At 33.2% G+C, this 26,229-nt stretch overlaps 1 protein-coding gene across 6 annotated transcripts in view; it reads left to right on the plus strand.

The window, feature by feature from the left end:
* SLIT2 (slit guidance ligand 2) overlaps window positions 1-26,229 on the plus strand; it is a 257,772-nt gene that overhangs the window by 136,156 nt on the left and 95,387 nt on the right. For all 6 annotated transcript variants that reach the window (XM_084518845.1, XM_084518846.1, XM_084518849.1 and 3 more), the window contains exons 5-7: window positions 11,763-11,834; window positions 21,557-21,628; window positions 25,735-25,806. In XM_084518845.1, the coding sequence (XP_084374971.1) occupies window positions 11,763-11,834; window positions 21,557-21,628; window positions 25,735-25,806 (216 nt within the window). The remainder of the gene's footprint in view (window positions 1-11,762; window positions 11,835-21,556; window positions 21,629-25,734; window positions 25,807-26,229) is intronic.

The raw sequence follows: 26,229 nt of genomic DNA on the forward strand, positions 1-26,229 counted from the left end.
TTGTCTATTTACCCACAGCCAGTGTGTATAATGCTCTGTGAGTTCCACAGTATGGGTATCAGTATCACCCATCATCATGGGGTATACTATGCTCTCATCTGATTACAGCTACTAATCTGTAACTAAATGATATCCATCCCATCCAACTGCCTTTGTGACCAAAAATAAGCAAAGCAAAACCTCTTCCAAGAAACTGAAGGAAAAAAAAAAAAAAAGGAAGAATAAATCCACACCACACAGAAAACTTTTACTTTTTCCTCTAATTATTGAAGGTTCTCAGGACAATTTTCTGCTCAGATAAATATCCAGGAACTCCATCAGCAACTTAGAGGAAGTCGAAGAAATGTTTGAAAGGAAACAATTTGGCATGGAAGTGATTCAGGAAAAAAAAAAGACTGGAAAACCTACTGATAGAGGAAAAAATGTGAAGGAAAAAGGCGAGATTAGCTTCTAAAGTGCAATTAAGAATAGTCACTCTTTGATGGTGTCAGTGGAAAAGTGCAGTCCTGGAACAAAAAAAAAGTCTGAGCTCTGTAGACTTCAAAAGTGAATGCCATAATGAAAATCACTACTAGTGCAAGCAGCTGAAATTTTGTAACTTTGAGGGGGAAAAACAGATAAATATGGCAAAAAGAAAAATACAATGATTTTTTTTAAAAAAAAAAAAAAAAAAAAAAACAGCATTAAATTAAGTTTTGCATATTTTTTTCATAGATGAATTTTTCTAGAATATTTAAAGGTAGCGTATGTAGCATTATCATGGTATCATAGTTTGTTCAGGTAACAATGTAAAGTACAACTTCTTGGACCAGACACCCAACTGTGATTGTCACTGTACAAATGCAGTGTAAAAAAAAATAAAATAAAAGATTTATTTTTTTCGACAGAAATACTTTACAGTATCAGAAATGACAGATGGCTATAAGCAGATGGGTGAAACACAGAAAAATGATGATAGAATATTGGTCATCTTGATAAGCACTAATTATGACTGAAGCTTAGTTGTCAATTTTTTAATCATACTTACTAATCCTTTTATAATTTGTGTTTTGTATTCCTTTTTTTTTTTCAGTTTTTAGTGTACTTGTTGGCAGTGACAGGCAACGGTATCAAAGCCCGAGGTATACATGTACACTATGTGAATGCACACACATTGTGTAAAGCTAGGGCTGTGCAATAAATCTGTCTTGTTAAGCAATCAGCCTGTCTCAAGAGAGAATTCAAAAATTGCATTGTTCGACGCAGGTGAAGGAAGAGTGAGCACAGTGCCATTCAACATTAATAACCTGCAAGATCATTTCTGGCTTACTCTCCAAATTTTGGCTGCCCCTTGACAAACTGTTCAAGGTTAGGTTTACTGTTAGGAACCACTTGGAGTACTCAGTTTATTGTTAGATTTAACAGTTTGAGCCTATACTTGATGAAAAATGCTTGTGTTCAGGGATGTAATTATTACTTCCTTGTTTTGCAATAGCAGCAATGAGTAATGGTGCTGGATCAGGAATCTGCTCTGCTCAGTTTTTAGCAAAGAGAAGAATTGCCATGGTTCACTGAGTGATATTTCAGAAGAGAATACGCAAGGGTTATAGACTGTGGAGTGAAACTAGACAACATACCAGACAACCTTTCAATCAGTTCCTGAAAGTGCTTACTGTTTCAATTCCAAAGCAGGTGAAACAATATTAAATATTAAAGACACGTTGACTGCTCCAAACTCCTGCTAAAAAGAAGTTTTGTTACAGGGAACAGGAGTGATAGATTTTTCAGACACTGTTGGAGAAGTCCTTTGGAAAGGCAAGTGTGCCATCTCATCTATTCTTAATGGGAGCAGATCCCTAAACTAAGCCAAGTGGATGTTTCAGCCATGCCTACGCTGGGCATGTCACTTCCCAGAAGTGAATGCTACCTGGCAGTATCTTGTTTTATCCATTTTTAAAACCTTAATTTGTAAAGTCTTCTCTAGTCTATCAAATGTAATAATAGATTAAAAATTCACCAAATCACCTATTGGAGACTGGTGGAATTAAAATAGCAGAGTCTTCACTCTTTCCTTACAAAGAAATGTCTTACAAAATGTCTTTTGTGGCCTTAGATAATAGCACATAAGAGTTAATATAAGTTTTTATTTTATGTTTAATTACAACCTGGGTAAGTAAAAAGGAGGAAAATATGCAGGAACAAAACATATATGTGCTTTAGAAGTTATTGGCTGGACTAAATTGTAATTTTTGAGATGTTAAATGCAAGATAAACTTCCATATAAAAGTCGCCTCTCACTATGCAGACTCCAGGTAGGGCTGTAGGATCCCTCACACTTCACAGCTATGCTGCTGTATCAGGCATCAGTAGGGGAACTGGACTGACAGAAATTCAGGACAAGAGGCAATCAGTAGTTGTGGCTTAGTACCTTTCTTCAGCTTGACCAATTTGAGAGCTTATGGGAGATAAAGAATCAGTGAGTTTCTCTCTCTGTCTCTCTCTCTTTTTTTCTTTCTCTCTTTTTTTTTTTTTTTTTTATTTTTTTGGTGGGGGTGTTCTTAAAGGGCTTCAAGTTTTTCTTTCAAAAAAGGGTTATCAAAAGGGTTATACTGAAGCCAAATTTGAAGTACCATTACAATGCTCGCTCTTGGAAATTGTGGGTGGTCTGTTCCTCTTTAAGAGCTAAAACATGTAATTATTTCTATTTTTTAAAGTCCTAAACAAAGAGAATTATATATTAATTTAGTGGAGCAGACTAATAAAGACTACTTGCCTTTTCAAAAATCATTTTCTAAGACTCCAGTGAAATACATGTGTGGTCCTAATACTCCTATTTTATTTTACAATAAGCTTTTGTCACACTAGGACACTCTAGCACAATAAAGAATAAATAGCGAATCTCCTTGAGCAATTATTTTCAAATGGTACCAGAATATACAGATTGATTTAAGTGCACTTTTGGAGACACTGTAGAGTAGAATTGATTCTGTGGCCTATAGATTAACATCCATGCCAAGACTGCAAGAGGAGGCTTTCATTTTTTCTAAACCCAAAATATGATCCTATTAAATAGTAGGGAGGCCTGGTACATGGACTCTGTGCTATTCTGGGGAAATTACCAATTAGTAATATGCAAAATTATAAACAAGTCAATATCATATTGTATTGGATAGGTATGTGGAGTCAGCCTGTTTCTCAAATCCATTTTTGATGACTTGTCCTAAAACTTAAGGTTGAAGGTACTTATAAACTGGAGTTAGCAGGCTATCAGTACTTCTAGTGTAGCTCATTAGTTTTTGTTGTTGTTGTTTCCTTTTGTTGTATATATTCTATGCTGTATGCATAAATGACTTGTATCAATGCTCTAAATAAATATGTAGATAAAACAGATAAAAATATCTGCTGCATAAGGAATACAAATGATAGCATACAAATAGCTACAATAAGCACTTTTTAATTTAATTATAGATTTATAAATGGATAACAGATGTTAAAAAACCCTGAAGCATTAACAATTAAAGGAACTTCAGTGATATCATTAAAAAACGAGAGATCAAAGTGAGCAGGGAAACCTAATCTGAATATTCTTAGAAACGAGGAAGTCTTGTTCCTTACCATGAGAACTGCAGTGACTCAAATCATTCTGCCCATATTACAGTGGTGATTGCCCTACGTTGAGCAATATGAAATATTCAGCTGGACAATGTAGCACACTGTGGCATAGGGAGTGATCCTGCTTTAGCGTGGGAATAGATTGTGTCTACTGTTTACAGCATCTGGGTCTCTGGGGAGTCTACATAGCAAATGCAAATTAGTACACAATGCAGAGAGAACCTGCAGTTCTGTCATCTAAATTCTTCTCATCTGCTTTGTGCTCCTCAGCATAGCACTGATGCATACTGCTACTGATAACATACTACATTGGCTTCACCATCTGTAAAAGAAGGTTAATAGTACCTTTCTCAGATCTGAAATATCATTTCTCATTTGGGAAGCAGGTGGAAATTATATGACTAGAGGTAATGATTTACAGGACTAATGCTAGAATTTATAATTCAGGTTTCTGGTCATCACAAGGAGATAAATATTCACCTAGATACATATTGGCTACTGCTGATAGTATTGGACTCCTTTTGTATCATAATTATCAAGAGGAATAGCTGCACTGGATGCTTTACTGAGGAGTAGAAACAAAAATAATAAATATGAGACTAAGTTGTTTATTTCATGGCCAAAAATGCTGCAGCAGGTTTTTGGTATTTTTTTTTTTTTTTTTTTTTTTTTTTAACAGCAAGATATTAGACTGAATTGTTAAGCATATAATTTTTAAACATTTCTTTATTTTGTTTGTCTTAATTGATTTGTAGACCTGCCAAAAAGCCAGGCCTTGATAGAAGGACATGAGAACCCATTTAGGTATAAAATTATCTTCATAAATAAATGATGCAGTACTGCAATTTGTAATACTGTAACTCTATAAAGCCTAACATACATCAGTATTGTAACAATTAAAGGGATAAGCCTCATTTGGCTGATAGGAAATGTACTTACTTGTTTTGGTATAGTAATATATTTGCTGAATGTGAGATAAAAAGTGTTGAGTTAGAGATTAAAACATTCATGTTTGTTTAGTAAGCTCATGCTATGCTGTGGTATATTTCTACCATCATGGAAATTTGAATTCCAAACAGGCTTTAGTAGGTTCAGTTCACCTGAGATTTTACTTATAGAGGAACTGTCTCTACATGATGCTTTCCCTGCATTTAGACCATAAAGTAATACTTCAGCAGCATCTCTATTGCTGAAGATTTGTTTGATTTGATTGGTTTGATTTCCTCTATGAAGTTCTGAAAATAATTTTTAAGCTTCCTAGTACACTAAAACTGGAGGTTGCTGAAGCATGCCTCTGTAGCATTCAGAAAAGGTCTTAGATTAAACTTCTGGTCATGCTGAAACCTTGCAGTTGAGGAATACAGTTTTCCTGATAGTGTGACAATAAATGAAGGTTCATAAGAGGGGTGAAGAGAAAATCTGATCAAAAGTTTTCCATCATAGCACAAGCCATCTAATATGGAAGAGAAATACATATTTATATTTCAAATTTAGAAAACAGAAAACTGTTTGACATTTTAGGAGTGAAATCCAAATCAGAGATCCAGCAAAACAGAAGAAAAATTACCTTGCCTTTTCAGTCTGTCCTCTTCACATTGTAAAAAACCCACTGCTACAGTAGCTTTTGCAAATGCAGGCTGTTGTCAGCATTCTCTCAAGGTCCTCAAAATAAAGTTATTTTGGATGTGAGAGTTTTTTCAAAGTTTAATGATAATATAAAATAATTTCTCCATCCATTTCTCAAGACACAATTGGAACATGTGGCTGTGGCTCACTTCTACTCTGCTGTCATGTCATAGTATGTTATTGCTTTCCTTCAGGAGCTTAGGTTTTCCTTCTGGTGCCTCCCAGTGAGGCTGATTACTTCTTTCCTTAACATCAAAACCAGGGGAATAAATAGGGGTTTGTGCAAACCTGGGCCTAGCCCTGGAGTATATTAGATATTTTAGATGGGATGCCCCATTAAGGACACTGTTGCTGGAAAAGTGTCTCAGGCCATGCCAAGGCCTTATAGATATCTTAATGATCATCTTAATGGTGCTCATCAGTGAGCATCCTATGTTGATATGTTTCATGTGCTCTGTTTGAAAAGAATTGCTTAATGAACAAGTAGTATATGTTTTTTCCCCACCTAAATCTCTGTACTTTTTAAGGTATACACAGACAGAAAGATATTGTGGGGACACTGGATCATAAGCTGGAAGAAGCAAATCACAGTAAAAGCAACTGAAATTGAATGAATCATTTGATATTCATAAATGAGTTGTTCAGTTACTTAGTTTTATTTCAGGGTAAACTATGTAATTGACAGTTATGTTCATAAGAAAAGCTGTTAAATGTCTGCTAAAATGCATGTTTGTTTGTTTGTTTTTCCACGATCTTTGTATTCCAAGTGAAAGTCTCCACATCCAAACTCATATATTTGATTTTCAGTTAAATAATTTACAGAAATTCTCATTCTGTTCATTCTTTGCTCTTTCTTTTCTCTGTAGTCTTATTATGTGAGACTGTTTGCTGCCCTGTGTGGAGTTTCATGCAGAACGTAATTAGCTATTGTTGAAAATATTCTTTTCCAGTAAGAGAGGAGTACTAAGCAAGGCTTACTTTATTTGTTTCAGAAGTAGTTAAATAATTATTCAGGTCCTTGATCATGGAATGATCTGACCTTTTGAACTGTTTTTATGAACCAACATAAATAAACTGATAAGTATTCAATACTTTGTTTGACTCAGTGTTTCTGCCTTTTCCTTTAAAAAATCAAGACACATTACTCATTCCCAGTACTCAGTATTTTTACAAAGTGGAGAATGGCAGTATAGATTTATGATATCCCTGGTCAGACACTGAGGGAGGTTAAACCGTAGAGGAAAATAAAATTACAAGTAATTAAATTTACAAGCAGGTTTGCCATCTTGAAAAGATTTATTGTTTTAGAACGAACAATGGTTTTAGCCACATAAGAAAACAGTGATACCTTCACAGTGCGTGATATAGATATTATACATGGTGTTTCAATTTATATGATTAAAAATTTAGCATTCCTTTTAAGGTTGAATGGGATATTCAACTGGGAACTATACATGGTGAGTAATAAAATAGCTGCAATGCAGTACTGTCTGCATTTTTTAAGAGCTGAAGTACTCTATCAGGCTCATTAATATCAGGTTATCTGAGGGCTTTATCCTCAGATAAAGAAACAATAGCATATATAACTTTTCTGGTTTTTCTGTGAGAAGAGATTCATGTGTATGTGACATTCATACCAATGTTATATTGTTACAAATTTCAAATGTTAACAGGATTCTATTTTTTTTTTCCCCTGATATACTTCTACCTACTAACCAGTAAATATAATAAATAGAAATATATTATTTCCATCCTGTTTCTTAGAAAGGATTCAGTAGTAACTAGGTTTTTACAAGGTCTTTTTGCTATTTCATCAAAGCATTATGTATCGTGTTTACTAATGTATTCCACAGGAAAAAAATAATAATAATTAAAAAATTAACCTAATACATAAAATGAAGCTGATTTTTTTTTTTTTTTTTTTTTTTTTTGTGGAAGCTGGAGGTAATAGGTTTATTATTATTATTATCATTTTAATTTTTGATTTTATTTTATTTTTTTGTATTTCATCAGATTTTGAAAAAGAGAGATTTGACATAATTATTTAATTATCTGGCATAATTTCAAATTAGTCAAGTTCTACTGTTGCACCATTGCAAATATCAGATTGAAATCCTTAATCTTTGGAAACAGGTTTAAAAGCTGAGGTATGTGTGATTTAAAAGGGAATTATATTTTCTGTAAGTGTAATAATCCCAGAGCTTCCTTCGTTACTGATCTCAGAGACACTATTGCATGTGTATGTGCTTTTATCACTTGGGTTTTATTTATTTTTTTATTTAAGTAAATTATTTTAGTAATTTCATTTAGGTGCAACATATTTAGTATCTGACTTAGAAATATACACCTGACCTTCTGTGCATAAAAACAAAAATGTAAGCAAGCTTTTTGGAGAATCAATACAGCCGGGCAAAAGTTCAGACCTCTTTGTCACCTTTTGGCTTCATGAAACTAGCCTGAGAGCAATCTTTAAGGACATTCCACACTAAAAGATACTGAAGTTATATATAACTGTTCTGGCCCTGAAAACTTTTTTGCTCATATGTGAGCAGGGCAGCACATTGAAGGCTGGGTGATGGAGGGCTCCACGCAAGCCAGCAGATGACGTGATGGAAGCCCTCGAAGTTGCACTCAGTAATTTTCTGAAAGGGTCAATGGCTAAAATGCTCCACTTCAGACTTAATAATTTGGAATGTATCTTTCTAGAAGTGACTTAACAGAGTTAAGAACAATTAATTGAAAGAGGCCCATAGGACAACTAGGATCTGTGTTAAGATGAATTTGATAAAATGTGTTATGTCGTTGTGCTTTCTTTCAAAAACTCTGTAGGATATTCTTGGCTTTTTCACTCTAGTTTTATATGATATATTTTGAATCAATTCTGCTATTCCACAGATACACTATTTTTTTTTCTGTGTGAAGTCTTGGACTGTTGTAATTACAAAGAATAATTTCTTCTAATGACAGTATCTTGGTCAGATTGTTGGGTTCAAATATGAAGACAGGTTCATGCCTCTCAGAAAAACAGATTTGTTCTTGTAAAAGCAGGATGCTCTGTTCTTCAATGGCTTAAATTTTAAATTCATAGAGCCAATTTTATTTTAGGGTTACCAAGTGTCAGTATTACTCAGTATCATCATAAATGATACTGAGTGTACAGACATAATCAAATGCTGTCTCTTTTTGAAATGAGAAATGAAGGGAGTTAACACAGTTGTTAGTGCAGGAAAATAATGCCCAGCAGGCTGAAAAGGAGGAGGTTTGCACTTTTATTGCAAAACATAGGCTGCAATGTAACTGTAACAGAATGTATGAATGTCATTGTAACAGAATGACCTGCAAAACTGTCTGGCTTTATCTACAAAATATTTTTTTCCCCATTCCCACTTCGTGCTGCTTGTGGCTTTTGTTTTGTTTTGTTTTGTGAGAATCTAAGAATTACAGTGGAATGAGTTAAAACATCATAAATAAATAAATAAATAAACAGTAACTGGTTACTGAGTCCTTGGTCTGCAGTGTGAAGTGTAGGTGTAGTTTATGCAAGAATAAAAAGTTAAATGTTTGTTTAACTCAAGGTTTTTATAAGGAAACCTCTTTAGAATGAGCAGATGAAAACTTGAAGCAATCAATAAATAATTACTAAAAGCTTACCTATTACAAATAGGTATAGATTTTATGTTGAAAATTGTATTTTCTTTAAAAGAGAGGTAGAATTTTGCAATGAAAAAATGATTTAGTAACTTCTGTTACTTAAACAATTATGAGAATACTTCACAACCCAGCAGATGCATTGCAAAAAAAAAAAAAAAATCCTGGAAAAGACTTTTGCCAACCTTACTTAGCTATCCGCATTTAGAGGGATGCTTTAAACAGTGCCTCTTACAGAAAGTTAGAGAACCTTTGCAATGAAGTAGTTTATATTTCAGATGTGCTAAAATTAGCAGAGAACACTGTACTTTAGTCTGCATGAGCCTGTGCTACATGTAAATAATGCTGACTGCATGGATCCAGCTGGCTCTTTCACATGTGCGTACACGTGTATATACACACATCTCAGTGTATGGGTTATCAAGGAACCTGGGTTGTTAATACCTGTTACTTTTTAAGTCCTTGCACTTGCTCTAAGATTTGTATTTAGCCAAAGAAAGAAAGATTCTGACCATTTATATTTTTATTATTTTTTTACAATAGTTTATGTATTGTCTCAATTTTGCTCATCTTCTACTTTTTAATTCTAAAAAATGGTGAATGATGATAATCTATTAACTCTCATAAAAAGTGTAATGCATCATTACCCGTTACCTCCTGCAGTATATATTTATGAGTATGGCAGTGGTTTACATAGATATGTACATATATCTGTATTATAAAGTAATCATCGATCATGATAAAAATCTGTATTGTTAACCACTTTATACACAATTTCTATATTGGTAAAATGTATTGGTTAATTAAAGAGAAGTGTAAATATAGATATTTGCTGTTATATTTGTAATAGAATTTTTTGAAGGAAGTAGGTTGTTAAATCATGTTACCATAAATGCTGAAGGCTGCTCTTTCACTCATTGCTATTGAATTTATTGTCAGAGCAAATGCAGTCATATCCTATTTCAAGCTTACTTAGGTGGCTTGAAAATTAAATCACAGCTCACAGATTCTCTTGTTTTTCACACACTGTTAATAATAGCTAAATCTGGTCTAGTTTTAAATATACTTTGCAAGGTATTGCAGTACAGTATACAGTATTGCTGAAGGTATGAAAGATTTAGTAAATAAAACTGACAATGACTTGGATAAAATGAAATTGCTGTCGGTGTAGGTAGAATTATTTTCAAAAGGATTATGTTACATAAATTTTACTAAAGTCAGGCAGTGTGGGTTTTTATAAAGTCCTCAAACTATTTTTTAAGTTCATAAATCTGAAAGAGATCTCCAGGAGTGATTCCTAATAACTAGAAATCTGAGCTCATTCTAGATTACATTTTAGGGAAAGAATATGTTAAAAGCATGACTGTATAATTAACTAATGATTCCTTCTTGATCATGTCAGCTCAGCTACATATCTTATTTCTATGCACTGTTTTGCAATGTTTCTCCTAAAAGCTCTCTTAGAAAAGGTCATCTAAAAGTTGTCTCTAGAAAACAAGACATTGAAAAACATTACTGTTAGGGACTGGAGTGCATTTAGATTGTGACTTGGAGTACTTGGTGTGCTTGTGGAATGAAGCTCCTGCTTTGATTTTAGCAAAATGAAATCTAGCCAGCCACAAGAAAAATGATCTTAAAATGACTTAAAATCCTAGTGCAGACATGGCCTATGTGCATCAGATTTGTTTCATAATTCTATTCAGATACTCAAGCAAGCCTCTTCATCTAATTTCTTGTGTTCTCCATATTTTCCATAGATACACACATATCTGAAGGCCTCCAAAACTATATACAATGCTATATGAATTTATATAGCAATGATTTATATAGTAATTTATATAGCTACTTTAATCTATTGATCATATCCTGTTGCACTGAACTACTCTTAACGGGGTATAAGCGCTTGTACCATAAGTGAAAAGCCCTGAATTCTACTTTTTTTCTTTTTTCTCCTTTTTTTTTTGTTTGTTTTGTTTTGTTTTTTACTTCAGTTTTGTAGATTGTTTCTAATATGGAACTGGTAAAGACAAAAATATTTCTAAAATTTGGAAAAAGGGTTGTGTGTGTATATATTTATATATACTGATATATATATCAGTTATCATTATATATATATCATTATATATATATACATATATATAATGATATATATATATATAATGATATATATATATATATAATGATATATATATAACATATATATATATAATGATACATATATATATAATGATATATATACTGATGAAAAAAATGAATAAGAATTTTAATAAAACATTTTGGAAAAGATACTAGTTTCAGATAGCCTGATAAAGCTGGTTGCAGGTTTTTTTGTTTGTTTTGGGGGTAGGGTTGAGAGAGCATCAATGGTGCTTCTCTGTCTGCTGCTAGATGATTTTTAAAATATATGGTTCTTGGCATTTTGAAACAAAATTCTAAAATATATTTATCTGAAACATTTAAACAGTTTGATAGCTGTTGTTTCTCAACAGCTTACTGCTACTTATTTTTGCATGGTTTTTTCCATGCATAAAACTGAACATTGGACACTTCATGTCATGTGTTTGAAATGGGTTGAAAATTGAAATCAATCAGTTAAAAATGAAATCAGTTTGGCCTTCATTGTTAAATCATATAATGCTTCTACTTTTTCTTTGGCATATTCATTGTTGCTTTGTAAGGAAGCCATCTAGTACAACAAGGATAAACTAATTTGAGTATTACTGCTGCTGCTTTTTCTTCAATTTCAAATCAGTTAAAGTAATAAAATAAGCTTCATCAGAAACATTGATTGAACTGTAATGGCTAAAATTATTTTCCTACTTTTTGTTGCTGTTGTTACATGCAGAAAAAATATATATGACAGATTTTAAGTTTCAATTTTATTTTTTTTTTGTTAGTGATCTTAGTGAAAATCAGATTCAAGCTATACCAAGGAAGGCATTCCGTGGAGCAGTAGACATAAAAAATCTGTAAGTATTTTCCTCCTTCTCATATGCATTCTGTTTATAATGCTTTGTCAATACAGTGTCCTTTTGTTCTATCAAATATCTTTTTACTAAATACTTTTATAGCTGCTTAAGGAATCTCTGTGTAAAACCAACAGATATCACTTGTGTTGGCAAAATGTTTTAATGCATCTTAAGCATACTAAAATTACCCAATATGAAAATTTAAACATTGAAATTGAGTTGAATACAACTAGGCATTGTAAGTATTTGTTTAACCTAACCTGAAGTTCATATATGAATATGAAAGATGGTTAGTTTAAACATTTCATTGTTTCACCTAGAAAAAAAAAAATGTCCTGGTCTAGGAGTTGCCTTTTGTTCACTTGGATAAGAGAAAGAAAAATCAAGCTATTATCTAGTTTTATTCTCTATTATTATTATTATTACTTGTGTAATTACTTTTCTTACACAGTTTTCTTTTGTGGCAAAGTAACTGTTTTCTGAAAGCTAGATTCTAGCTTTCCTGGAGATACTGACCCTGAAGTTCATGGGCAAGTTCTGAATTCTCAGGGCTTCCAAATGAGAAAACATGTTTCAAGAGTTTCAAGAAAAAAGAAAGCAGTGACTTTTTGACTTTGTGTTTAGAGTAGTGAGTCAGTTTAGTGGACTGAATGAGCTGAATGACCTGGTGACTGTGATTAACTTCCATAGTAGGAAACCTAAGGTCATCCATCCAGAAGCTATAACTGCAACTGTAAGATGGGGCTCATCACTTGTAAGCAACCAACAAAAACAGAGGACACACATTCTACTGGATTAAAGAAAGACTGTGGAGTTCCCAATGTGATGCAGCTGTGAAAAAATATGCTGGCTGTCCTATGTGACATCAATAAAAATAGGGAAGTATTAAGCCATTAATGAGGTTTTCATGTAATTTCCTTTAAAATAATTTTATGCCAATAGCAGTTATCAGGGTTAGAGAAAGATTAACTTTTGTAGTTAAACTTTGAAAATGTAGTGCTCCATGATTATAATACAACTACAAGATAATATGTTTAATTAATAAGATATTATAATACAACTACAAAAATATGTTGTATTTTTGTTTTTTAATTTAAACACATTTGTGATACTGTCTTTCCCTACAATAAAGTCCTACCCCATCTCACTGGAAAATCTGTTATGTTCAAATATGCTTAAAAACATGTAAGCACAGTTCAAAGTAGTTTTGTTACTTTATTTAAATGATGTTTTATGAGTTTCTACTCAGAACTGGTGCCAGCATTATTCATGGGTTAAGAGAGGATTGGCTACAAGGAGAAGCCTGCTTTTTTGTGTATGTTCTGTTATATTTGAAAATTGATACAGCTAAAGAAAGAAACTTTGGTAGTAAAAATAAAAGCATCATTGAGAATTTTCTCATGGCAAGGCAGTATTTTAGAATATAATAAGTATACTTATATATAGTGAGATAGCTCCAGTCAGAAAATGAGTTGGGATGCTAACCTTTAGCTAAGATAGTATTTATATCTTGGTGTATATTTTCATGGTAAGGAAACTGAATTATGTCTAAAATGTGCATAAAACAGGCTCTTTAAAGCCTTTCTGTTTTGGAAGAGAATTCAAACAAAACTCACATAAAGGCTGTAGCATTGCTACAAAGTCCAAATCTGATATGTGGCATATAGTTTATAGTTTTGTGACAGCAGGAATATCCTTTATTGGTGATCCCAGAAAATAAATAAATAAATAAACAAACAAACATATAATCTGAAATACTTATGATCAGTTGAAACCTCTAAGAAACACATCCCTCTACATTCTTGGTCATACACCTTATGTTGTGTGAGGTATAGGTGTATCAGAATGAAACATGAGTTCCTGGGGTGAGCCACATGGAGTCTAGCACATCATTTGTGTAACTAGGTCACGTATTCAGAAAATGAATGGTATTTGTGCATTTCCACAAGCTTAGTCAAGACAAAGAGAGATGTGAACCCTAGCCTAGGCTTTTATATTATACTTAGAGAACGGTGATTGTAAGAATTGTACTTTTTTATTTCATTGTCCAAGAAAAGTAAGGAGACAATAGATGAGTGATGGATGTAGAAAGCATCACTTTGCAAACAAAGAAAACCATGAAATGAAATAACGTAGCATCTATGGAATGATTATACTAAAGTCCTGAAACTACATATCTATATTACTGAGAACTGTCATAAACAGAATTCATTATTTGTTCTAATTTCACTGTTTCTTCTGTAATTGCCTAGTAGTTAAGCATACTGTTAAAGATATTAACTAAGCTTGTGGAAGAGAGATGGAAATAAAAGGAGCAAAGAAACCTGCATTAGAACACTGTAAACTCAAGTTTTGCTTTGTCTAACATTAGATTAATTAGGATATAAATTGAAGGGGCTTTTTTTTTTTTTAACGCAATGCATGATAAACAAACTAAACATTAATTCTAGTAAGCAATTTCAAAGACAGTTAAAGCTCACAGAAATTGAAGTGGTTATATATTTTATTTTGCTAAATGGACATTCAGCTTTCTTTCACTTCCCCTAAATATTTTCCCCCTTGTTGGAACATTGTGGGAAAGATTCTGTGGTTGCCAAAGAACGTTGTCCTAGTCTTCACAGAACAAAAGGAATTAGATGTTAACTCAGATCATCTGAAGGAAATTGATTCCTTTTAAAGTTGATGATACCACTAGAATCTTTTGATTTCCTGCTAATATGTTCATTCTAGATTCCTCTTGATGATTCTTAGAAGAAGCTGCCCAGTTCCCATGAAACGTGGATGTATTTCTTTTACGGGCATCTTAATATTTACAGGATAGATTCTGTAGAAGATAAACAAATAGAGAAAGGCATTCTGAGGAATTAAAGCCCCAGTGACATGCCCCACCATCATAGTTAAGAACAGCAAGAACAATAAAGTCAGTCCCCACAAACATACTAACTGTGCCCTCCCATTAGGCACTTATAGGCTATAAGATCCCATCCTCCTTCACCTTGCGTTTTCCCTTTCTTCTTAAGGCTGAACAGGTACAGCTCTTGCAGACTCTCCTCAGACATCACCTTGATGGCCCTGGTCAGACTCACCCAGTGTCCATCTTCTGCTAGGGAGGCTGAAGCTGAGACCAGACACAGTAATCATGTGTGATCTCCTAAATGAGAAACAGATAGGAAGGATCACTTCCCTCATCACCCTGACTTCACTCTCACAGCTGCAGCACCATTGTTGCTAATGAGTCAAGTTCTTCAAAAAACATGCCAACAAATGAGGGAATCTTAGCTTCTACAGTTTTCTCTGACTAAAAACACAGTATCCAGTATTGATTGTTCAAATTCTAAAAGTATAATTCAAAAAGCTGCTCCTGACGTGGTGCTTCTTCTGGGAGAGAAATTTGCATCAGGAAGTTAGGTTTTCCACTTCAGAGAATGCAGCGAAACCTTCTGTGTTTGTTTCTTTGTTTGTTTTAATATGTTGAAATTATCATATAAATTAGAAATTAAATACATGTTTTTAATATACACATTAATGATGATGGTGATACAGTACTTATGGCAGAATTGTGATAGTAAATATATGCGATGTCAAAATAATACCAAGAACAGGCAACACTTTGATCATATCTCCATGCCAGTATATTGTGTCCTGTTTTTCTTGTCCTAGTCTTGTCTCATCTTAGACTACTCTGTTTTTCAGTGTCTTTGTGTCCATTTGGTTCCATTTTTTTTCCAGCAACTGGGGACAGTTGTGTCCTCTTGAGAATTTTTGTTCCAGCAAAGGCTGCTAAAGAGGGACTGTGTTCTTCTACCCCCTGTAACAGAACATAAAGAAAGAGCTTATGGGGACAGTGGCTCCTGGGTCAGAAAAGTAAGGGGAAGCGGACAGTCATGATGTAGGTAATGATGGTGGTGGATCATAGGGATGCTGTTGGATCCTATAGCTGTCACCTCATCTTTGAGGCGACATCTTTGTCCAAAATCTTCAATAATATTATGATACTTGCTGTTTCTCCAAGGCCTTTTTGGGCCTATTGTAAAATATGTAAAGTTAGCCTTGTCACTAAAGGCATTAACTGAATTTTGTAATTATCTTGGCTGGCAATGACTAGACTTCTTGAAGTTCAATTTTATTAACAGTTGAAAGCCTGCTGAGAGTCCTGCTGAAAGTGTTCTCTTACTGGTTTCTTCTTAGATTATGCACAAAATTCCACTGCAACTGAAAGTGTATGTCTGCTCATCTGCACAAGTGCTAATCCAAACGCTATAATAATTTAGAATTGACATATTTCTCACCCCTACTACTAGTCATAAACTTAATTCAAATACTTGTCTGTACAGCTACCCATATTTCAGGTACACATCAAGAAGAATTTTCACTGGGTATTAATATATTCCGTGCATATTTAAGATTTTTGGTAAAGTCAAAAAAATTCTCTGCAGGACTAACAGAAAGCATAGGTAAACTTTTCCAGTGATGCCTAAAACTGTTGTTGCTAAATAGATCAGAGAATTTATAATCTTGAGGCAAAAATGTTTTTTTTCTGGCTGTTTCAATAAAAGACCATTTCAATACAGGAGCCAAATGCTATTATTAAGACTACTTACCTAAAAATTAGCCTGCAGAAAAATGTTTCCTTTTAGTCACAAACAAATCACTTACACACTGTTAATTGTGTTTTTAAATCAGGCTTTGAAGATGAGTTTCAAATCAGAATTCTCTGAAAGCATATTGAAAACTTTCTTTTTCTTTTCTTTCTGGCACTTGAAACACCAATGAAAAGTATGAAGTAGATAAAATTTAAAAATCTATCCAAAATTGGTATTTATTTGTATAACAGTACATAAGTGAATAAAACAAACCTGAGAATAATGCAAATTCTGTTTGAGGATTTGAATCTTGGAGAAAATTAGTTTATGCTTCTATTGACCTTCTAAGATATACACAGAACTTGACTGAACTCTCGGGAGCCTTTAGGCCTTTACACATCTCCACTACTTTGTTTGGAAAGCGAGACTGCCTTTGCTTTACTAAACATATTCATGCTTTTTTTTTTTTTTTTTTTTTTTTTTTTTTGTAGAGTAACTAACTAGAAATGGCTCTACAAGTAAAGATTCTATAATTATTATTTAAATAAACCGTTCTAACAACTTTCATGCGATATGTGCTTACCCTGTGTTCCACACTAGAATAGGTACCTATTTGCTCCCCCAGGTTAGAGGCTGTTTGCCGTCTAACTGGCTAAATTAAATAATTTCTGTGAAGTCATACTTATGTCATAATATCTTTGCATTACGTTAATTACAGATGTTTCATTATGTGGTTTTGCTTCTTTTCACACAAGTCTCCTATTTCTTCTTTTTATCGTTATTATTTTATTTTTAATTTTCTTCCTGGAGAATACTTGTGGATTTAGATAAATGAAGTGCTCAGTAATTTTGAGAGGATGGATCTATAAATCTTTTCTTCTTTTTCTTATAGTTTATTCAGTATGTATGCCTAATTTAGAGTTTTTTGTTTGTTTTTTGTAAGCTTTGCTTATTAATTTTGGGTTAAAAGAAAAAGTATATATTTGGTATATAATGTGTATTAGAATATTATGCATTCAAAATGTTTTACAAGACGTATTAGGATAGAACAAAACAAACTACATTAGCAAGTGCATGTAAATAAAAATACTTTACCTCTGAACAAAAGAATAATAGAAATAAACAAACACAGGGTACAAACAGTTTTCTGAAGTTTGATTAAAGACTTAGAATAGATTTTTGCACAATTATGTTACATCTTTCTCAGCTAATGCCTCTGAAATTATTGATCCCTCTTGAAAGTGAAATAGAGAGGGGAATTGAGAAATAGGAAAGCATAACCCAGTTTTGTTGTAAAAAATACAGGGCAAAATTAAAATAGTGACTGTTTCCAAAAATTCTATTGCAATGATAAATATTCTGCACTCTGTTCTTTTCCCAAGGAAAAAAAAATATATATATATATTATATATATTATATATTTTTTTTTTCATATATATATATATATATGAAGTACAGCATACAGTGTGCTACAACTAGAAACTTTTTCTAAATATTTACTGTTGAGGAAGACACAGCAGGGATCTAGAAAAGTTTCTGACTCTTGCTGATGACTTCTTAAAAATGTTTACCATTAAGTTGATCCATTAGTAGAATATAATTATTTGTGAGCAAAAAAAGAAGCTAAATCTGCATGGTGCCTTTCTTGCGTTGGACCACAGTGTGTCCTCAAGTGCTGAAGAGCAGGAGAGTAAAGTAGACATAGATTGAAACTGTTGTAACTTTTAACTCAGCCTCTATGAATGAGGAAAAAATGTTTTCTCTGTCAGTCAGATACAAATTAATTATTTTTTTTCTGTATGAGAATAGAAGTTTTCAAATGTATGCTATGTATTCTGTTAGTTATGAAATACTCTTCTTGTGACATAAGGGTTTTTTTTTAATTATCATTATTTATTTGTCATCTGGTAGACAACATATGCTAAAAATTAAAAAAAAAAAAAATACAGAAAAAAGAAAGGCAAGATGTATCAGCAAAACTAATAAGTAAACAATATTTTAAGAAACACATTTTCACATTTTCTTATCAGTTGAATGGTCTTCGCTACCCATGAACAGTAACATTTTAAATAGCAGTAGGTAGTAAGTATATGAACTACCTGGGTAATGCTGAAGGTGCAAAAAATAATTAATTCTCTGTGACATCTGAAATATTTTGAGTATAGCAGCTGTTGCTTGGCATTTTATGAGCTTTCCAGGAACCACATTGCCCAACATAATTAGCTACTATGTGGAAAGTTGGAGGGAGAAAAGTAGAGGAACAGAGCAACTTTTTGAAGAGAGGAAGTGGTTCCACATAGAAAAGACCCATTGTAGAGATGGTGGGGGGAAAAAAAACATGAAGAGATACTGGGGAGTGGGGTAGGATGAGGATGGGCCATGGATATATGTGCTGGTCCATGTCTGGTCAGCTTCTGTTTTTCAGGGCATTTCAATCATGTGTAAAGAACAAAATAAATTCTCATGGAAAAAAAAAATGAAAACCAAAAAACATGCTCTAAAATTAAGTTAGTATTATTTGTATAGTCAATAACTTAGTGGAGAGAAAAGCTTTTTATTAGCACATAGCGTTATTTTAATATATGGTTTTGAAAGTCATCATGCTAAAAAAAATAAATGATAAAACATTTAAATTTGAGACATGTACTTTTTTGCTCTCTTGCTTATGTCTGAAGCCACAGTGCTCATGCATTTTGCTCTCAGGAGACAGCCTTACCCCAAATATTCAGACTGCTTCAGTATGTCCATTAGAGAGAAATTATACATTAATGATACACTGATTATGTCTAACATTTGTCTAACATTTGTCTAACATTTTGTTTGCGTTATATATGCAGTATATATCTTTACCTTAACAGATACCATAAGTTACTATTCAAGCCATACACACTTCAAAGTCAAAGCTACCTTTCATAGCTTAAAAAAAATGTTATGCCAATTGTTCATAGTATTTTTTTTATGTATGTATCATGGTGGAAGACCATCTAAAACATGAAAAAAGTAGTATTTTTCAATGATAATTTAGAAACACAGGAAATATTTGTCCTCCCTCATCCATAAAACTCCCTTCCCCCCAAACCTAAACCAATTCAGTGTAAACAAAGTAATCTTTCTGGTAAGAAAATTTAAATGAAAACAACTCACCATTCGCTAAGATAATGGCAATGGTGATTCACTAAAGGAAGACGTCCAAAGGTTTCCAGGTGCACCACAACTGCTGCCAGTCCAGTGGAAGAAATCTGCCTTTCAGTTTGTGTAGGACAAGATTTGCTCAAGTGCTTACTCTACTGTTAAAAGATTTTCCTTTGTGTATAATATGGATGATTTAGAAGAAGCTGTGTCAGCACTGATTTATACATTGACAGCTAAGGATAATAAGATATGGGCAAACATACAGCTCACCCTTTTACAGATTAACCTGCAGACTGCATTAGGCAAATTCGATGGCATTAAAAGATTTTTCCAATTTGTCTGGAAACAATTTCTCTTTTGTATTGTGTCAAGGGTAACATTTCATGCCATTGTACTAATTTAAATAGCTTTGATAAATTGTTCAAGAGGTTAAAGAACTGTACTGTGTATATATTTCACCTCTTTAAAATAAAAAGGCTATTAACTTAATTGTTAAATGAAATTAATTAGTAAAAATGAAAAGAGCCTGAGAAAGTAGGCTTTAATATTCCAACACTGCAGCACTGGTGCTGTAACATTGCACCAAAATGATTAAAGATCATATTCAGGAAATTATAGTTTGCATTTCGGTATAGCTTTCAGTACAAAGAAACACAGACACCACTATAGTTATGATAATGTTTTATTCCTACATAGTAGTAATTCAGATAAAAAATATGGACGAAACTATAAGAACTTTATAAAAGTTGGTACTTCACACTCAACAGTGGGTGTGATGATTTATTAATAAAGTAAAAGGTTATCAGAGATTCGGAAGAATCATAGAAAATGCTTTAGTAAAAGCTTCATTAGCCCTGGTAGCTAATCTATAATTGCAGACAGAGAGGGCAGAGTTCATTTGTATTTTGTTCATTTTCTTAGCAATGTTCACACGTATTTACTCATACATCTTATCTGATACTGACAAGTGTCGGGCTTGAAGATCCGGTTGTTTAAAGTGAGATTGTATTTCCTTGCAAGTTGTACCTCAAAATGCATATTTATAGGAATTATATTTATAGGCAATATTTATAGAAGAAGCTTATAACAAGGGAAATTGGGATTTTGTATTTGCACAGTGGTTAATTTCAGCAGACTTTTTAAAATTGTGCAATATGTACTGTATCAATGTTATGAAATGAAAAAGTAATAGTATTCTTCAGAGAAATGAATGTAAATTTTTCATAACTTAATACTTAAAGATTAATAATGTATGGGTTGGATTGCTGAGTTTTATGTCCAGAATTCAAGTGCTCTGTGGCAACATCTTATCTGCATACAATTGCAGAGAAAACAAAATATGCAGAAAATCACACACTGAAGCTTCCAGCAGAAATGCTAGTTTCATTTGGAGCAGAATTAAAGGATATAGCTAACTGGGTATGTAAATACCTTGAACACTAATATTTCTACATTGGGAAACATTCTAGAAGGCAATTATTGTAAACTCCCACCCTCAGCCCCACACCTCCCATCTGGGGCAGATGCACCCCTAAAAGTGGTCCCTCACTCGCTCCTGCCAGGGCGCAGGGAATTAACATGCAGCTGGGCTGCTCTGATAAATGGATTCTGTTAGGTCACCGAGGGGATGCGTGTGACATTAAGTGATTTACCGTCCTTTACCTTAATGAAATTGTTTCAGCAAGATGACGCTGAGAGCTTTTAATGGATAGCTTTTCTTGATGTAATGAAATTGCATTCCTTTGGCATTTAATATAAGGTGCAGTTATTATTTACTGGAGCTCTCCTGGAGCTGCTGTTTTGCGCAGACAGTTCAGAACAAAAAGAGATTTCTGTGGCAGCATCCGGGCCGGCATGGTGTATGACAGTCTTAAGCATACGAGTGTATTTGCAAGAGCATTTCAGCTAGTGTGGCCTGGCCATGCAGACCCTTCAGGAGGCTTGCTTCACACACAGCACTGCCAGTGCTCATCTCTTTTACAAATACCTTCCTAATCTGTTTAACAGGCAACTGGATTACAACCAGATCAGCTGTATTGAAGATGGGGCATTTAGGGCTCTACGCGACCTGGAAGTGCTGTAAGTATTTCTCTGACTTTTAGCAAGAGCTTGATATCTGGGGAGTACTAATGCAAAAGCTTATCTGTGAGCTGCAGCCTGGTGTCAGAATGGTCTAGTGAAAAGATGTCTTTAAAATAATCTACTGCAATGTGCTATAAAATGGTAAAATTATCTGGGGAGACAGAGATGCTCCTTTACCCTGCAAGACAACCATACTACACAATTAATTTTTTTTTTTAAAAAAAAAGGTATAATGTAGATACTGTAAGAAAAGAATATATTTCTTATTAAAAAGGAAGGGAAGCATTAATGAATCCAATTCTTTTTGTAAATGATACATCACTGTAGAAGTGCTGAACGTTTTCAGGATTGCCTTTGTTGTACAGTCTGACATCAGTTTGATCTTTTAGCCTCTCTACTTAAGGAACAATATACTAAATGTATCTGACAATCTAGATGTCTTCAAAGAGGCACTTTCCTAGCAAAATACTGTTGTTTTGTGGTGAGATGTTTAGCCTGTCCATATTAAACAGAAATTTTGATTTTAATTCCTGTGGGTATGTGTATAAAACATATACAGAAAATATCATTTTATGTCATTGAAGGTTTGTAGGTGCAGAATACTCTCTACTCAGAATACAACAAAATACTCTTTTGCATACTTTTTTCTCACTGTCTTAAAGTTGCCCTCAGTGAGGTTAAAGGTAACAAAATTATCATCAGTGACCCCTGACCTGAAAATAGTGACTGTAAAGAGCAAAGTGTCTCCATTCCCAAGGAATATGAGACACAGCACACATTCCTGAAATATTTTCTCTGACAGTCAAAATGTCACGTTTTTTTTCTGTGCTTTTTTTTTTTTTTTTTTTTTTTTTTTTTTTTTTTTTATTAAGGGAACTGAAAGACTTTGTGAATCAGTGAGTTACTTCATGTTAGTTTGAATCACACTTGGTAAATCTCACCTTGGGGTGGGAGGAAGCTTCTTTTTTTTCTTGTAAGATTCTGAAGTAAAAAACCTTTACTGATTAGTTACTGATAGTGTCCAATAATATGTCCAATAAACTAAGAATGTGTGACCTACTGCAGTAAAGTTTTATTTTAATATGCAATAATTGATCTTACTTATGAGTGAATGGTTCTGACAGCTGATTTATTTATTTATTTATTTATTTATTTTACAGTATAGCAATAGAAAATAAATCTATTGTTAACTTCAAGGTATAAAATAATGTACTGTAGGTTCAGTATTGTCTAATGGTGAACTTGATAAATTTTTATTTTTCTATCAGTAAATCTGATGTTCTGTGAGATTTTTATCTTTGTATCTCATGTTTTTTCCAGTGGTGACTTAATCTGGTTATCATGTGTTTTAATATGAGCCTTTACATCTGGAAGTGTTAAATGGGTATGCATGTGTGTGTATATAACTGAATATTTGTAGTTTTTAAAGCTCACGATTTTTAGTAGTCTAAAAAGGTCATCCTTGCGAGTAGAAGTTAATGGTAGGAAATTCACATTGATTTCAATGAATGCAAAAGGGAACAGAACTATATAAAAATAATCATCTGCTTAAAAAGTAGGTAGTTAGAATTTTGTGAATATACCTTAACTATTAGTATTCAAATATACAACTACAAGTTGTATATCCTGACTTATGTTGTGTGATAAGCAATGACAGTTTAGAAAATAAATTTTAAAGAGATATTTTGAACATTTACTGAAAAGTATGCATCTAATATGATTTCTTTTCCAATAAAGCATTAAAGATATGTAAATCACACCACAATATATACACAATGAGTAGTATAAAGGCTATGTATTTTGTTTCCATTTGGAGTTAATTATTCTAAGCACAGAATTTGTATATTACTTCAAACTATAAGTATATGTTGAAGCTTTTAAGTAATTTTTAAAGTTACTTGGCGTGAAACAGTCTTTAGTTACAATTTGAATTTTTTCAAATTTTTTCGAAGTAACAGGTCTTATAAATTGGTTAGACAACTGCAGAATCTTGGAGGCTATTAATGTTAAAGATACAAAATCAACATGAAATTTGGAAGGATGGAAGCAAATTTAGATATAAACCTGCCCACTTGTTAATTTGCTAGCAGGTTTCTGTGAAATCTTATTTTTTTTTTTCTTCCTTTTGCTCTTTCTTTATATAAGAGAAAATCAGCCATACTGATTTTAGCCAAACATTGACTATGAGAAAATATATTGTGTTGCCATATTAAAATAATAAAGTATCTAAGAAATTCAAGAAATGTTTTCTGTCATCACACTTTTTGCAATAGTGTGTAACAGTTTTAGATATAAGTATGGAGCAAATTCTTTTTTTTTTTTTTTTTTTTTTTAATTGATTTTAGATTTGCAATGAAATCAAGCATTTTGGATTACAGTAGCTATAAAAATGGTTTAATTTCTTATGTATCTCTTACATCAACTCTTACGTCTTTCTGTGCCTTGCAAAAAGATAAATTAATAGCTCTTGTATACACAACAGCAAGTCAAACACAAAATATCTGAAATTTAAAATTAAAACCTTTTATAGATGTACATTCTTTAAACAGTTAACAGCTATGGAAATATGTACTTGTTTCCATTCCCTTAATTGAAAAAAGGATGATTTAAAAACCTTTTAAGAAGTCGTGCAGAAAGAAGTATTGGAGCTGTCATTTAGCATGTGGACACTAAGAAAATCCTGGAAAAGTCTACTGTCATTTGTTTACTAGGCTGTCATTTGTTTACTAAGACACCTTTTGCAGATATACCCACTTCCCACTTGGCCATTTTTTTTTTTTTTAATTCCATTTTGACCCCCTCCCCCCCAATTTATTTATTTATTTATTTATTTATTTATTTCCATTGATTAATCTCCTCTTTGTTTATGTAGTCCTGAGGGCACACAGGGGAGATGCCTTATGCATAGTGAAGAAAACATTTAGGCTGTTGAATGAGTAAGCACACAAAGGTAAAATGCAGCACGTTGCACCAGTAATTAATTGCTTGGTTAATATGGAAGCATATAGTTTAATGCTGTTCAGTGTGCTGTGAGTTTACCTTTATGTGTTTGGGGATCACAGAGTAGTTAAAATTTACTCAGAACATGCACAAATTACACACTGTTCTGTTTGTTTTTAATAGTTCTTGTTTTAAAAAGGAAAAAATAATAAGATTTGGGTAGTGCAAATTATTATTTATTAGTCTCATAATTGTGTTTACAACCATACAGCACATTCTCCATTGTATTCAAATGAGTAATCTCTAAGCTGAAACTGTAAATTCTGTCACTTGTTTCCTTGTTCTGGAGTCAAGCTTGTTTGCATTTTATTTGCAGCCTAAAGACAATAGTTAACTGTAGGATTGTTCATACAGTTCTATTATCTTTACAAACTACACTTACTGTGTGTGACAGTTCTGTGCTAGCCAACAATTGATTAAGATTTATTCCTGGTTTTTGTCTCAAGTTCTGGGCACCTTGTCTAAAATGTAAATTATCTGTTAGAGAATTAACGTTCCCGCCTCCTTCCATTGTATAGCAGAAGGTCACCTATTGTTCATGCAGCTCTGGATCATCTGCATCAACACTGTTCTGTATAAAAATTGACTGCAGTTCTGAAAAGTTCAGAAGATTCATGGAGAAAAAAAAAAAAAAAAAAAAGGCAGATCTTGAACTCTCAGAAGCTAGAAAGGGAGACCAGAATCCTAAAACCAAGGACTTTTCTCCAAAAATACTCTGGAACTCTTCTTTACATCAGGATGGCAGTCTTGGCTTTAACATTCTTAACAGTATTTATGTTACCAGTCTTAACAGTGGCAGAAGCTCTGTTTCTGTCCTCTGAGTTGATCATAGATTACTGGGGTCTCTGTTTACTTAGGGTAAATGGAATGGTCAAATCACAATGTTTTAACAGGGATTGAAAAGGGAGCCAAAGCGGACCTCAGAGCATGGTCTTATTTCCCCAGTAGCCATGCCTAAAAGCAGTACGCCTTGTTCTTCATTAGCCATGCCTTGTTAAAAAAAAAAAAAAAAAAAAAAAAAAAAAAAGTGTAGTCAGTGTAACATAAATAAGTGTAACATGCAAGTGTTACATGTGTTAACATGCTTCTTCTTTACTTCACAGCACTCTCAACAATAACAACATCACCCGGCTGTCCGTTGCAAGTTTCAATCATATGCCCAAACTCAGAACTTTGTAAGTAGTCCCGTGGAAGCTGGCTGCCATCATTATCAACCCAGTGTGTTCAGTATACCATTTTCCCCTCAATCAAGTTTTGTCAGTGGCCTATAAATGCATATTCAGGAGGAGATGGCATACTCTCGGTCAAAAAAAATATTGAGTTTGGTGAGCATGATCTTTGCGTATGCCAAAAAACCCTAAAAGGTAAAACTGTCAAGTGACTAATATCTGAACTCAGGAGATCTAGAAATATTTATATCATTTTCACCCCATTTCTTTAGGATATGGGGTGATGGGAATGTTTTCATGGCCTTTTTCCAACTGGGTGTTCCATAGTGCTGCATTTGTTCACTGAAAAGCTTCACATTCTTACAAAAAAAAAAAAAAAAAAAAAAAGTGGGGGCAGGGGAGATTCTCTTTTATATTTTACAGCTGCAT

This window comes from Aythya ferina (assembly GCF_964211825.1).
Source record: "Aythya ferina genome assembly, chromosome: 4".
In the NCBI taxonomy this organism is placed as follows: domain Eukaryota; kingdom Metazoa; phylum Chordata; class Aves; order Anseriformes; family Anatidae; genus Aythya; species Aythya ferina.